The sequence below is a fragment of the Varanus komodoensis genome, unplaced genomic scaffold (genome assembly GCF_004798865.1).
Source record: "Varanus komodoensis strain SLA01 unplaced genomic scaffold, ASM479886v1 scaffold69, whole genome shotgun sequence".
Taxonomy (NCBI): Eukaryota; Metazoa; Chordata; class Lepidosauria; order Squamata; family Varanidae; genus Varanus; species Varanus komodoensis.
The window spans coordinates 1,194,262-1,208,182 of NW_025336334.1; the positions used below are offsets into that span (position 1 = coordinate 1,194,262).

At 45.4% G+C, this 13,921-nt stretch overlaps 1 protein-coding gene across 1 annotated transcript in view; it reads right to left on the reverse strand.

Annotated features, from left to right (window-relative positions):
• The window catches only part of EFCAB6 (EF-hand calcium binding domain 6), a 174,833-nt gene that overhangs the window by 145,451 nt on the left and 15,461 nt on the right, over positions 1–13,921 (reverse strand). Inside the window, 1 exon segment of the mRNA XM_044450904.1 lies at positions 7,252–7,388. Coding sequence (XP_044306839.1) covers positions 7,252–7,388 — 137 coding nt within the window.

Here is a 13,921-nt window from a genome sequence, read left to right on the forward strand (position 1 = left end):
TCCACCAGGATATCATGGGGCACTTTGTCAAAGGCCTTGCTGAAATCCAAGTAAACCACATCCACTGCATCCCCTCCATCTAGCCATCGCGAAACATTGTCATAGAATTCCACAAGGTTTGTCAGGCAGGACCTGTTTTTGCGGAAGCCGTGTTGTGTGGCTGTCAGCCTCCCTTCCCTATCTAACATCGCTAGATCTCTCTCAATTATGAGCCTTTCCATTGTTTTTCCTACAATGGACGTAAGGCTAACCCGTCTATAATTCCCCATGTCCTTTCTACTACCCTTTTTGAAAATTGGGACCACTGATGCCACCCTCCAGTCCTCTGGAACTTCACCCGTTCTCCACAAGCTCTCAAAAATGGAGGCCAGCGGGTGTGAGAGAACCCCTGCCAACTCTCTAAGTACTCTTGGGTGTAACCTGTCAGGGCCTGGCGCCTTTGTAATGTCCAATGCCTTGAGGAGCCCCTCGACTTCAAGGGGGGGTGACTCTAATCTGTGCCCCTAAGTCCCCAGCCTCATCTAATCTCCTATGCGGAGCTCCCCCATCCTGCTTTCGGGAGAACAAAGAGGCAAAATAGTCAATTAGCATCTGTGCCTGTTCCCTCATATCAGTCACTGGATCTCCTTCCTCCTTATTTAGTGGTCCCACCACTTGTCTCCCCTTCCTCTTCCTATTTACATGCAGAAAGAAGCCCTTTTAATTGCTCTTGATATTCTTGGCAAGTCTCAGCTCATAATCAGTCTTAGCCTTGTGAAGAATCCTTCTGCAACCGGCCTTCTCCTCCCGGTATACCCTTTTGTCTATTTCCCCCAGTACACATTTCCTACGGAGGTTCCTCTTTAGTCTAATCCCTCTAACCACCTCCTTTTGCATCCATGGCGGCACTCTCCTCCGCCTCCCCACCTTACTGACTAGAGGTATCGTCAAGGCTTGCGCCTCCAAAACTTCCCTTTTGAGTGCTATCCATCCCTCCTCAACTTGCTTACCTTCCAGCAACCTATCCCAGGAGCCTTTCCCCATTCTGGCCTTCAGTTGGCCAAAGTTGGCCCTCTTGAAGTCCCAGCTTCTAGTGCTCGACCTGCTGCCCCTCTGTAGTCCCCTGATCTCAAAGCAAAGGATGGAGTGATCACTCACATCCAGAGCTCCCCAAATCTGTACTTCACCTATCAGCTTCTCCCTATTGGTCAAGACCAAGTCAAGGATGTTTCCCCCCCTCATCGCCTCTCGAACCCTCTGTGTGAAAAAAGCTCCCTCAATAGCTTCTAGGAAGCGACGTGACCTAGCTGTTACCGCTGAGTGAGTCTCCCAAGTAATATCCGGGAGACTGAAATCTCCCATAATTACTGTGTCTCTCCCTCGAGATATCCTTAGAATCTGGCCTGTCAGGACATCATCCAGGGTCTCAAGTTGACCTGGAGGGCGATAACATACCCCCACTGTCAGGTCTCTTTCCCTGTCAAAACCCCTAAGTTTCACCCAGACTGCCTCTACCGAATCCCCATCTGTGCTGCATTCTATCTCACTGCATCCTATCCCTTCCCTGACGCATAAAGCCACGCCCCCACCCTCTTTCCCTTCCTGTCCTTTCTAAAAAGGTGACACCCTTCTATGGTCACATTCCAGACTTGTCTTTCATCCCACTAAGTTTCTGTGATTCCCACCAGGTCATACCCTCCTATTCCCAGGAGAGCTTCAAGCTTTTCCTGCTTATTACCCATGCTCCTGACATTCGTGTACATGCATTTAACTCCTTCCCACCGCTTTCTTTCCTTGGAGTTCCCAGCCTCCTCCTTCCTCACATCCTCCCTAATACCTGGTCCCTCTCTGAAGGAGTCCTGTCAGTCCCTGCAGTATCTCTGCTCCTGCTCCCAAAACCCTGATCCTCCCCCCACACTTGTCCAGTGCAGACATGTTACTGGGGGGCCTGAACCCGCCCCCAGCTCAGTTTAAAGTCTTCCAGACGAAGCTTGCTAGAGCATCTCCAAAGACCTTTTCCCCATCGTCGTGAGGTGTAACCCGTCCTTTGCCAGAAGCCCACTGGCAAGAAACTGAGTGCTGTGGTCGAGGAACCCGAAGCGTTCCTTCTGGCACCACACCCTAAGCCAGTTGTTCACCTCCTGTCCCTTCCTGGCCCAAATCCACGGACAGGTAAGATTGACGAGAAGGCCACTTGGGCCTTCTGCTCCCTGAGTTTCTTTCCCAAGGCCTCAAAGTCCCTGGTGGTCCCAACCACACCCTGCCTGGCCACATCGTTTGTGCCCACATGGATCACCAGGAGCGGCTGGTGACCCCTGGAGCGAACAAGACGCTCCACTCTGTCCTTCATATGCCGGATGAATGCGCCCAGCAGGCAGCAAACCTCCCTTGTCTCCAGGTTGGGGCGGCACACCGCCGGCTCAGTGCCCCTCAGCAGGGAGTCCCCAACAACAATCACCCGCCACCGTACCTTTCCGGTGGTGCTGGGCGGCCGTGCCCTGGCCCTCGCCTCTCCTGCATCGGCCCCCTTGCCGCCTGACATCCCAGGCTGGGGGTCCTGCTGGTCCCCCGAGGCCTCATCAGCCCCAGCCTCCCCAAGTGGAGAGAACCTGTTTCCCAGCTCCAGATTGGTGCCAGGAGAAGGAGGAGGCCGTGCTGTCCTCCTCCTCCTGTGGGAGACATACCTCCATGCTTCCGCAGCTGCTCCTCCCGTGGACTCTCCCTCAACCCTCTGTCCAGAGGGGGGCTGCTCCGGGGAGGCCTGGAGAGCTCTCTCGGCCCTCAGGCACCTCACCTCCTCTTCTAGCAGGGTCACCATCTTGCACCGAGGGCAAGTGCATCCCTGCCTTTCCTGGGGGAGAAGGGTGAACATGTCGCAGCTCTCGCAGCGGACAGCAACACCCGTGACTCCCGCCAAGGCCATCTCCTGGTCTGCCATCGGTATCCCTTCCAAGACCTTACCTTGGTCCCCTGCCTTGTTTGTCCTGCAGTTCCTCTCACTCGCCCAGTTCTCCCAGACGAAAACCCACTCGCGCACACACACAAGGATAAAATAAACTTAAATTTAAATTGGAAGAAAAACAAAGCACAGCACAGAACAAACAAAACAAACAAACAATCAAACCTCTGTGTCTCAGGGGAGGGAGTCTCCGGGCAGCCCGGGCCGCAGCCAAGGGACGATGCCCCACCCCTCTGCTCCCTCCCGGCTGCTCTAGCCTCCCTGGCCCCGCCCCTTCCTCTGTGCTGCTCCTGGCCCTCTGCTCCGCTGCCCAGCTCCCACCTTGCCTTCGCCAGTCCCCTGGTCACTCTGCACTCTCTCCCAGCCTCTGCCCCTGCTGCTCTGCCAAGAGGCCAGAGCCAAACGCTTCTTGGGAACAAGAGGAGTTTCTGGAATGAGGAATAAAGGAACATTTTCTCTCTCCCCGTCCTCACCCACCATGGCCATCCCCTGCTGTGCACACTGCCTCTCCAAATCTGAGCATTTTATATCTATATAGCAAGAGCGTATGGAGTTCTAGAGAAGAGGTAAGGAAAAGGTGTCATTTTTCTTTTCACTTTGTGAAACAGGGGTCACCTCTCCATAATCCCCATCCAGGAAACTTATAATCTGCTGTTTAACATCTATATGAAACCGCTGGGAGAGGTCATCAGGAGGTGTGGGCTACGGAATCATCAGTACGCTGATGATACCCAGCTCTACCTCTCATTTTCCACTAATCCAGGTGAGGCAGTGGCTGTGCTGAACCGGTGCCTGGCCGAGGTTATGGGTTGGATGAGAGCCAATAAACTGAAGCTCAATCCAGACAAGACGGAGGTCCTGTTGGTTGGCGGATCAGGCTTCAGAGAGGGTGGATTTGACCTGGCCCTGAATGGGGTTGCACTCCCTCTTAGGGACAAGGTCCGCAGCTTAGGAGTACTCCTCGACCTGGAGCTTTCATTGGAAGCTCAGGTGACAGCGGTGGCGAGGAGCGCCTTCCTTCAGCTTCGGCTGATTAATCAGCTGCGCCCCTACCTGGAGTATGACTGCCTGGCAACGGTGACACACGCACTGGTGACTTCCCGCCTTGACTTCTGTAACGCGCTTTATGTGGGGCTTCCCTTGAAGACGGTCCGGATACTTCAGTTGGTTCAAAATAGAGCTGCCAGGTTGCTGACGGGGACGGGGCATTATGTTCACATGACTCCAATCCTCCGACAGCTTCACTGGCTTCCCATTGAAGTCCGGGCCCAATTCAAGGTGTTGGTTATGACCTATAAAGCCCTAAACGGCTTGGGACCTGGTTACCTGAAGGAGCGCTTATATCCATATAGGTCCGACCACCCCTTGAGATCTGTGGGAGAGGCCCTTCTCCGGGAACCCTCCGTGAAAGAAATTAGGAGGGTAGGTACTCGGAGGAGGGCTTTTTCTGCGGTGGCACCCAATCTATGGAATGTGCTCCCCAGAGAGGTCCTCCTGGCGCCGTCGTTATTTGTTTTTCGGCGCCAGGTGAAGACCTTTTTATTTAAATGTCATTTTAATTGTTAACAATATTCATTTATTCATCTGGCCAGGACAACTTCTTTTCTTTTCTTTCCTTTCCTTTTCTTCTTTTCTTTCCTTTTATAACTTCTTTTATATCATTTATATTTTTTATTTATTTTATATTATTAATTTTAATTTTATATTGTTATTTTTGTATTGTATTGTATTTTATTGTGTTGTAAGCCGCCCCGAGGCTTCGGCAAGGGGCTGCATAGAAATGTTCTAATAATAATAATAATAATAATAATAATAATAATAATAATAATAGACTTTCCAGGGGCTGAAATATGTCCATTCTCTTTCATATTTATCATCCATTATCATCCATTTTCTGAGGCAGGGGCAGACTGTTTTCAGTTTCCTACAAACAATTTATGTTTCACTCATAACTCTTCGTGCTCAGACACAAGCCACTGAAGCCAAATGGCTTCCCCTGCCTGATATCCACATATCAGCTATGCTCATTTTACTGGCACAAACATTTACGTCCATAGGCAGAGTAGGATCCTGCTCCCAAGGCAGCCTACACATGCAGAAGTTCATGTGAGTAGGCTCTTCCCTGCAGACACCCCTGCTTAACACATAGACATCAGGGGTCTGGTCAGGCGATGGCACACATCAAGGTTGGGGGAAGCAGGATCACATGAAGACTCTTTTAAATGAACAATGATGGAAAGGAACTACAGATTGTTTTAGGCTGTTTTAGACCATTCTCTCTTGTTCTCACCTCAGCTACCTGTAAGCTCACATGGTCTTGTCAGGTAGTTTCAACACTGGTATCTATACTTCTCAACACACTTGTATGCTACTGTGCACCAATGTAGTTTCCAGAATATGTAGAAACTGCTCCTTTGTTTTAGGTGGCCACAGCCTTTCACGTTCAAACTGACTGGTGCTAAACCAACCATATTATTAGAAGAAATAATAATCCTACATGAACCCAATCTGCACAACCCATTTGTTAATGCCTTCCCTGTGTAAAATCATGAACTAAGGCCTTCAGGAAAGACTTGATACAAATACAAGGTTTGGTTCTGAGTCCTTTTAATCAAAGCAGTGGTATTCAGAGAGAGGCCTGAGATGCACCAAAGATGCTAGAACATCTGCCCCGCATCCCCTGCCTTCTCACAGTTGTCATAAGATCACTTTTAAGTGAACTAACATTTAATTCCACTAAAGATGAATACAGTTTGTTGTTTCCTACATAAATGTTACAAATCTCTAGCGAATAAATTTTATCATTTTTATTCAGCCTTAAATGCGCCAAATAAAAATTTGTGATCTTTTTAATGATGCTACACACTACCATTGATGTAATAACATCCATACAGATTTATCACATTCCAGTCTTCAATGCCAAGTACAAGATTTATTGTCAAATAAAGCCACATTTTGTTGTTTTTCATTGCCCTGCTTTAGAAAAGCACTACTTCAGTTCGGTAATTGCATGTACCAAATTACATAAATGGGAGTTTTTTGTTGTGATCTCATCCTGGAGAACATCCCAAACACACACACACACAAAAGAGGAACACCAAACAGCAAGGCCAGCTAGTAAAGATGGCCTAAAATTGGATTTGAAGTTGCTGGTAATGAGAGAGATAAAATATTTAGAGCAAAGCAAAACAAATAAATAGTCCATCCTAATTTCTTTCATTTTTCCTGTAGGCTTCTGTCCAACTCAATGTTTCTGCAACTACAGAATAATAAATAAAGCTCCACAGACCTCCCCCACCACTCTCCCAAATGAAAGTCATTCCAAACTCTAAGAGAGTACATTCTGCTCAGACAGAACCATTCACTCTAAGCATATAAATTTCTCTTTCATTCTTCAAACAGAGACAAGATCCTGGCTCCTATCAGAAATCTAGCCTCACACCATCCTGGCCTGAGGTTGGGTCCACCTCAGCAACAGAAATGAAGTGGCAATTAAACTTTCTTCCACTCATTCCCTGCTCCTGAAAATCTACCCTGCTCCCTGTGGAGGAGTTTAAAAAAGGGGAGACACCCTCCAATAACAATTGAGACTTTTCTTCTTCTTTTTTTAGCCCTCACCTACCCAAGAGTGTGTATGTGTATGGAATTTTCGGCAAGAGGGGAACTTCAAAGAAAACAAGCAGCTTTAAGATACACAGGTCATGATGTACCATGTTGCTCGACTGTTAGGTTGTAAAATGAACTGAACCACACCAGCATATATGCAGGGGACCTCTTCTGAATGCTCTGCTACATGGAAACAAAAAACACCCCCAAAAGACTCCAAACAGAACACTAGCACATGGTGAGAAAGATGAATGTTCGCCACTTGCATGGCTATCTCAGAGACCACCTGTCTTTTCATGAACTTGCCTAGGTATTAAGACCTGCAAGAGATGCTCTCCTGAGGACACTATTGCCAGGAGAAGCTCATTTAGCCCATAAACTATCCATTATTCTAAGAATTCACATATCACAGGAGCAGCCGACAACAGAGGAGATCACAGTTTGTAAAACAAAAATGAAAGTGAGGAGTGCATAGGATGCTGTACATTTGCTCACTCCTGCTAGTGCCTGGTAAATCAAGAATTAGTTTGCTGTTATGTGCAAATCAGGTCACTGACAATGCTTAGATGGTTGATCCTAAATGTAAGTAGTTGTGGCAAGGAAAATGTGAACTATTTGGGAAAGATTACTGAGTACTCCAGCCTTAATATAAAAGTACAGTATATTACAGAATATATACAAGAATCCTTAAATTGTTCTTTACTTACTTATCATACTCACAATCCGTCATCCTGAAGCAGTTGACCTCTAGAATTCTTCTCAGCTCATGCTGCTGAATCTGTCCATTTCGATTGTAATCAAAAAGTCTACAAGTCTTGATGAAATGTTTCATCTTTTTGGAAATCTAATAAGCATTTTCCAAAGATAAATGTTAAATTAAGTAAATGGTTGACAATAAAAGCTGAGGTTAAGATATTGGACAAGTAAGTTTCTATCAACAACATATTTCTCTCTTTTCTCCAAATGCTCCAAAAAACCAGAACTCACCAAGATGTAGCACAATCTTTCAGATTTATCCCTAAAGCATGAGAAAACTTTTCATTTACTAGCCATTGTGGAAGTAATTTTCGCTCTATATGATATTTGGGAAAGTTAACATTTTTTTTCAAGAAGTAAAAATTATTTTCAAATAATATTCATTGCTGTTGAGCAAACAGCTTGTACATATACAATACCTTTGTTCAGCTTTTGAAGATTATGGTTTGACTGAGAACAAATTATGTTCAGATGGGGGAGGGGTCAGGCTATTCAGGTAAACTAAGTATTTGCAGTATGAAGTATGCTAATTATTAGCATTCTGCATATGGAAGAGTGAATATCTTTTCTCTGAAACAGAGGAAGTTGTTGCAACTTTTACAAAATGTTCCTTAAGTAGAAATCTGTGACATTCCCTTATTTCAAGAATGGACAGAAAGAACATTCCAGATGTTTTGGACTTCAATTCCCAGCACTTCTGACTGTCATGAAGGCAGGGAATTCTAGGAGTTTATTTGTTTTATTTATTTATTAAAAGCTTTTGTATGCCATCCTATTATACAGAATCTCAGGACGGCTTACAATATTTAAAAGAACAATTAAAATGCCAATTTCTAATAAATTATAAAACAGAACAAACAATAAATTGCAAAGCAAACAGAGACTAAAGGTTAAAAGTTGTTAAATTTTAAAATACACTTTAAATAAAAAGGTTTTGGCCTGGTGCCAAAAAGAGTATAAACTTGGCACCATGCATACCTCTCTGGGAAGTACATACCAGAGTCTGGGCGCCACAGCAGAGAAGGCCCTACTCTGAGTTGAAGACCTTTTTACCTCTCTTAGAAAGGGTTTCCGGAGCAGGGCTTCTCCCGCAGATCTTAAGGGGCGTGAGGGCATATAAGGAAGGAGGTGTTCCTTCAGGTATCCTGGTCCCAAGCTGTTTAGGGCTTTATAGGTCAAAACCAGCACCTTGAATTGGGCCCAAACTTCAACTGGAAGCCAGTGGAGCTGGTAGAGGACTGGAGTTACATGAGAGTAATGGCTGGTCTCCGTCAGCGGCCTGGCAGTTCTATTCAGTACCAGTTGCAATATCTGGACCGTATTCAAGGGCAGCCTCACACAGAGCATGTTGCAGTAATCCAAGTGAGAAGTTACCAGAGCATGTATCACTGTTGCTAAGGAGTGCTCATCCAGGTAAGGATGCAGCTGATGGATCAGTCGGAGTTGTAGGAAAGCCACCGCCACCACCTGGAATTCCAGTGAAAGCTCTGGGGCAAGGAGTACTCCCAAGTTGTAGACCCTGTCCTTTAGAGGGAGTGCTACCCTGTCCAGAACTGGGTTAAAATCACCTACCTGGAGACCCGTACTGCCCACCAACAGGACTTCTGTCTTATCTGGATTAAGGCTCAGTTTATTGGCCCTCATCCAGCCTATTACCTTGGCCAGGCACTGGTTCAATACAGCCACCACCTCACCTGGAGCAGATGTAAATGAGAGGTAGAGCTGGGTGTCATCAGCATACTGATGACTCCACAGCCCAAACCTCCTGATGACCTCTCCGAGCAGTTTCATGTAGATGTTAATTAGCATGGAGGACAAAATAGAGCCCTGTGGAACTCCATGGCAAAGCTGCCATGGCACAGAGCTATAGTCCCCCAGCACCACCATCTGGAATTGGCCAGCCAAATAGGAGTGGAACCACTGCCACACAGTGCCTCCTACTCCCAAGTCAGCCAGCCTATCCAAAAGGATACCATAGTCGATGACATCAAAAGCCACTGAGAGGTCCAGGAGAACCAACAGGGATGCACTTCCCTTGTCCTCTCCCTGCACAGGTCATATTATACAGGGCAGATTCAGTGCCATAACCAGGTCTGAAGCCAGACTGAAATGGGTCCAGATAATCAGTTTCAACCAAGAGTACCTGGAGTTGTCCTGCCACCACCCACTCTAACACTTTGCCCAAAAACAGAATATTGGCCACCGGTCTAAAGTTGGCAGCCACTTCTGGGTCCAGGGATGCCTTCTTCAGGACAGGCTGGATCACCACCTCCTTCAAGGGGACTAGGACCCAGCCCTCTCTCAGTGAGCCATTAATAACCTCCTGGGCCAATCCCATTACTGGCCTCCTTAAGTGGCCAGGAAGGGCAAGGGTCAAGAAGACAGGTGGTAGGACGTACCATCCCAAGCACCTTGTCCACATCATCAGGCCGCAATAACTGAAACTCATCCATTAAAGATGGACCAGATGGAGCTCTGGACACTTCCTGTACTGGAACCATATCAACTGTGGAGTCCAATTCACAGCGAATCTGAGCAATTTTTTCCTTAAAATGTTGGGCAAAGTTGTCACAGCAGGCTGTCGAAGGTGTGACCATGTCATTTTCCTGGCCAGTGTGTGTTAGGCCTCGCACTATTTGGAAAAGTTCTGCCGGATGGCACTGTGAGGAAGCAATGGAAGCGGAGAAGAACTGCCTCTTCGCCGCCCTCACCACCACAGCATAGGCTCACTAATGAGTGTGCAAGTGTGTTCTGCCAAATTGGTCCCGAGATTTCCTCCACCTGCACTCTAGCCATCTCCTAATCTGCTTCATTGCCTGCAACTCAGGAGTTGGTCCAACTTTCTGCCCACACATGCATTAGATCTTCCTTAACCTATACCAAACTATATAACAATATAGCAAGAAGTGCTTATTCAAAATACAATATGTAGCTCTATACTTAGCTTTATACATGATTTCCATTTCAATCTCTCCCTTTGAAAATTCTTTAGTTACTTGAGGCATACTATCCAACATTTCACAGAAACATTCTGGGCTTGATTCTCTGAAAAATGAGGAGCTGCACTTTGAAATCATACCTATCTCTTACAGATGTCAGTAAACAAAGTGTTAAAAAGAGGACATGGTATTCATTACAAAGATAAAACTTTTGCTGGAAACAACGTTAAATCCCCATATATTCTGGAGTGCCCTTTAGGGGAAAGCAGAAGGAGAAGGAAAGTTTTTGCACTTAGGTGTGCGCATGATACTTCCATGCCTCAAGTTGTCCATAGTCATAGGGAATATCCATTTCACTGGCTAGGTTCCATTCACTGGCCCAATTCATATCTCACACTAAGCCACACTGCAAGATAAGGACATATAGCTTGGTTGTTTGCTCATTAACCCATGTTACTCCCAACAAATGATTGTGAATGCAGCTGCTTAAATGTGGCATGCTTCCTCCTCAGTTTTCCAGTTTACTCTCTGCATGTATCACAACAGCCTTTGCAGTATAACTGGTCCTGGCATTTCATCCTGGCCTCCTCCCAACTCTGGCTGCTATCACTTTTTGAAGCACTACAGTCATTCATAAATTTTTTTAAAGGTGTCTCAATATTGTAGAATTGGGGTAATAATTTTTATATATTGTCAGACATCCGCAAGTATGCAAGAGCACAGATTTCGGCTATCCTATGTGTTCTCTGGTCAACTTCCTTGTATGTTTTAGCTATCAAAAGGAGTGTAAAAATGGAGTATGTAACATACATCCAAATAAGAAGATAAGGTGGGCTAATGTGAATACAGTTGCAAAGAACCAGAAAGAAGAGTAGTAAGAGGAAAGAGAGATCCAGTAGCACAGTTCAGAATTACTGAAAACACAGGGTGAGGCAAATAAAGTAGGAGCACTGCAAGAGAAGGAACAGTCCCTGTCTTCCTTGGGAATGATTCACCCAGTTTTAAGTGATGACCTGACACTTCTCAGTGTCTTCCACCTTTCCAGCCCTGCAGTTACTGTAGCTGCACTACTGTACTGTGTGCAAATCCCAACAGTTCCCCACCCCACGGAAATCTGAACAGGAGCCTGCATAGGACAGACGCAACTAAGCATGGTGAATGTAAGTACAGCTGGTGTGAGCAACCCATGGGCTCTACCCTCTCCAGCTATCCACTAATGTTTTTTTAAAAAACTGATGGAAGGAAAATGGAGGAGAAATGTGAACATCTTCAGTAATCATCATCTTTATGTTCCAAAAAAGGAGCTATGAAAATGGGGAATGAGGTAGTACCTTCCATTTCTGTCACAGGTGGAGACTTGGTGAAGTGTTTAAAGCTGGAGTACAGTGAAAGGTGCCAATTCAACCCTTACAATGAGAGCATCATATTGTCAAGTGGGAGATATGGCACCCTCCCTTTGCTGCATTTACTTTGCCCCCCCCCCCCGCATCTCTGAATTGCATTACTCCTTTCCCTTACTGTTACTTCTCCCTTGTACCTTTGCCAATGTGTGCAAACTGACCTAAATTCAGCCTCCTCTTTCAGTTTCCTTGTATTTTGCTCACTCCACTATGATTATCCCTTTGGTAGCTGAAACTTGCAAGGAAATTGACCAAGAAAGACTACACATATGGAATAACCAAATCTGTGCTCTTGTATACTTGCAAAAGACTGAAGAAAATATGGGGGGAAATTACAACCTCATTTGCCTGAGTTTGAGACCCAGAAAAGAAGGTGGTGAATAAGTGATGGTCCTTCCAACATGCCATTTACACTGGTGAAGCAGCAGTCACTGGCAAGTGAGGCCAGAGGGGGCACTGGGAAGATCGCAAGAAATAATATAGACTGTTTTGTGCTGTAGTTACTTGGCATGAGCAATGGCACTAATTCTGGGCATTGCAGCAATCCACTCTTAGAACAAGTTACCTTCAACAAACCCACTACAAGCCCTGAGTACTGAGGGTGGCTTGTGGGGGGAAAATAACCCACACTAGACCACTTTCACTGGGTTCATTCATTACAGTAAGCCATGCTGACCCTACTAGGGGTCATGAACCACCATGTCTTATTGTAACATATGAGCCCACTCACTGAGTAAAGATTGCTCTAAAAGTAATGGTACAATACTTAGTACATCAGAGAAGTGTTCTATGGCAAAGCAAAGACTAGTGCTCCAAGGTACAAATGGAGATTGAGATTCTTTGCTATGACTTGGAGAATGTTCTGTGCATCTAGTGGAATTCCTCACTTAAACTAAGCTATTCCCCTTACTTTTGATCTTTGTATGGTGAGTAAAAGCAATACTGTTCCACCAAGCTTTCAATAATTAATGCTGTTCCCTGATTTTGGGGAGTTCTCCTATTTTATTGTAATGCATGTATTTCATTTGCTTTGTTTACCGCTTTTGGGAAATGGTTGCAATTTTTAATGTCTTTATTGTAATTGCCTCGAGCACTCACTGTGTGGAGGGGCGATTCAAAAATACATTACATGAATAAAATTCTATGTGCAAGAACTTCAGCAGCTGAATAGGAGCCTTAAATGCTCCTGGTCCAATGCAAAGGATATCCAGTGGGATTTCTCACTGTATGCAGGGAGCAATCTCTGAAACAACAGAGGCAGCTGCTTCAAAACATATGTGGAGCCCTTCCCCAACCGAATAATACCCCATTTCCTCCACCTTGAGCCTAAGAACTTTACATGCTTACAGTATAATTCCTCACCATGCTCAGGGACACTAATACAAAGAAGGGGGCAGGACCTATGATGTGAATGGGCTGTGGCATACACTTCACCCTAAAAGTGCTTTCAAATCCATGCAAAGGGTTTTTTTTTAAACTAAATTAGTGAAAAAGGTACATAAATGTTCCTAAACAATAAATATACCTGTGCCTCATTATCTCTTATGTTATGCAGCTGGGTTACTTTCTACAAAATCTTTAATTAAGGGGGGGGGCTGGGAATTGTCCCCCCAAGACTAAGACTGTTTTTTTCAAGAAATGTACACACACAAACCCAAGTTATAGAAGGGCACAGCTGTGCATATATGAAGTGCTATTCAGCACCAAATGAATTGGAACAAAATAAGTACTGAGACTGTTATGCTCTTAGTTTTGGCTCTATATTCTCAATAGCACCGTCTAACTTGTCACTTTATATTGATTCCATCTGTTTACACTCTGCAGAGGATTGGCTTCCTACAGCGAACATTTCCTATTTACCAGCTGGTAAAGATGGGCCAAACCAGATAGGAAAGAATTAGATTATTTTCAGTTCCTCATAAACATAAAATGGAGAGAGAGAGAGAGAGAGAGCGCGCGCGAGCGCGCGCGCGCGCGAACAAGAACAGAGGGGAAGCAGGATGTGGAAGATGGAGACTGAGGAAAAAAAGGAGTGATGCTGGTGTGATAGCTTGCTCAATCTTATTTCATTTCTAAGATGAGCTTTATGTTGCTCTGACAATTTTAAAAAGCTGTATCCTTGTTAAAAAACACTGATCCTCAACATAGGGTTGATTAATGCATTTGTGAAGCTTCTCTCAGCAAAGCACAGATCATATCCCTGATGCTGCTCTTCTTAGGGTGCTGACCAATCAAGATGAGTATGACCCTCTGCACTCTGTGGCTCACATTCATCCAGTGCT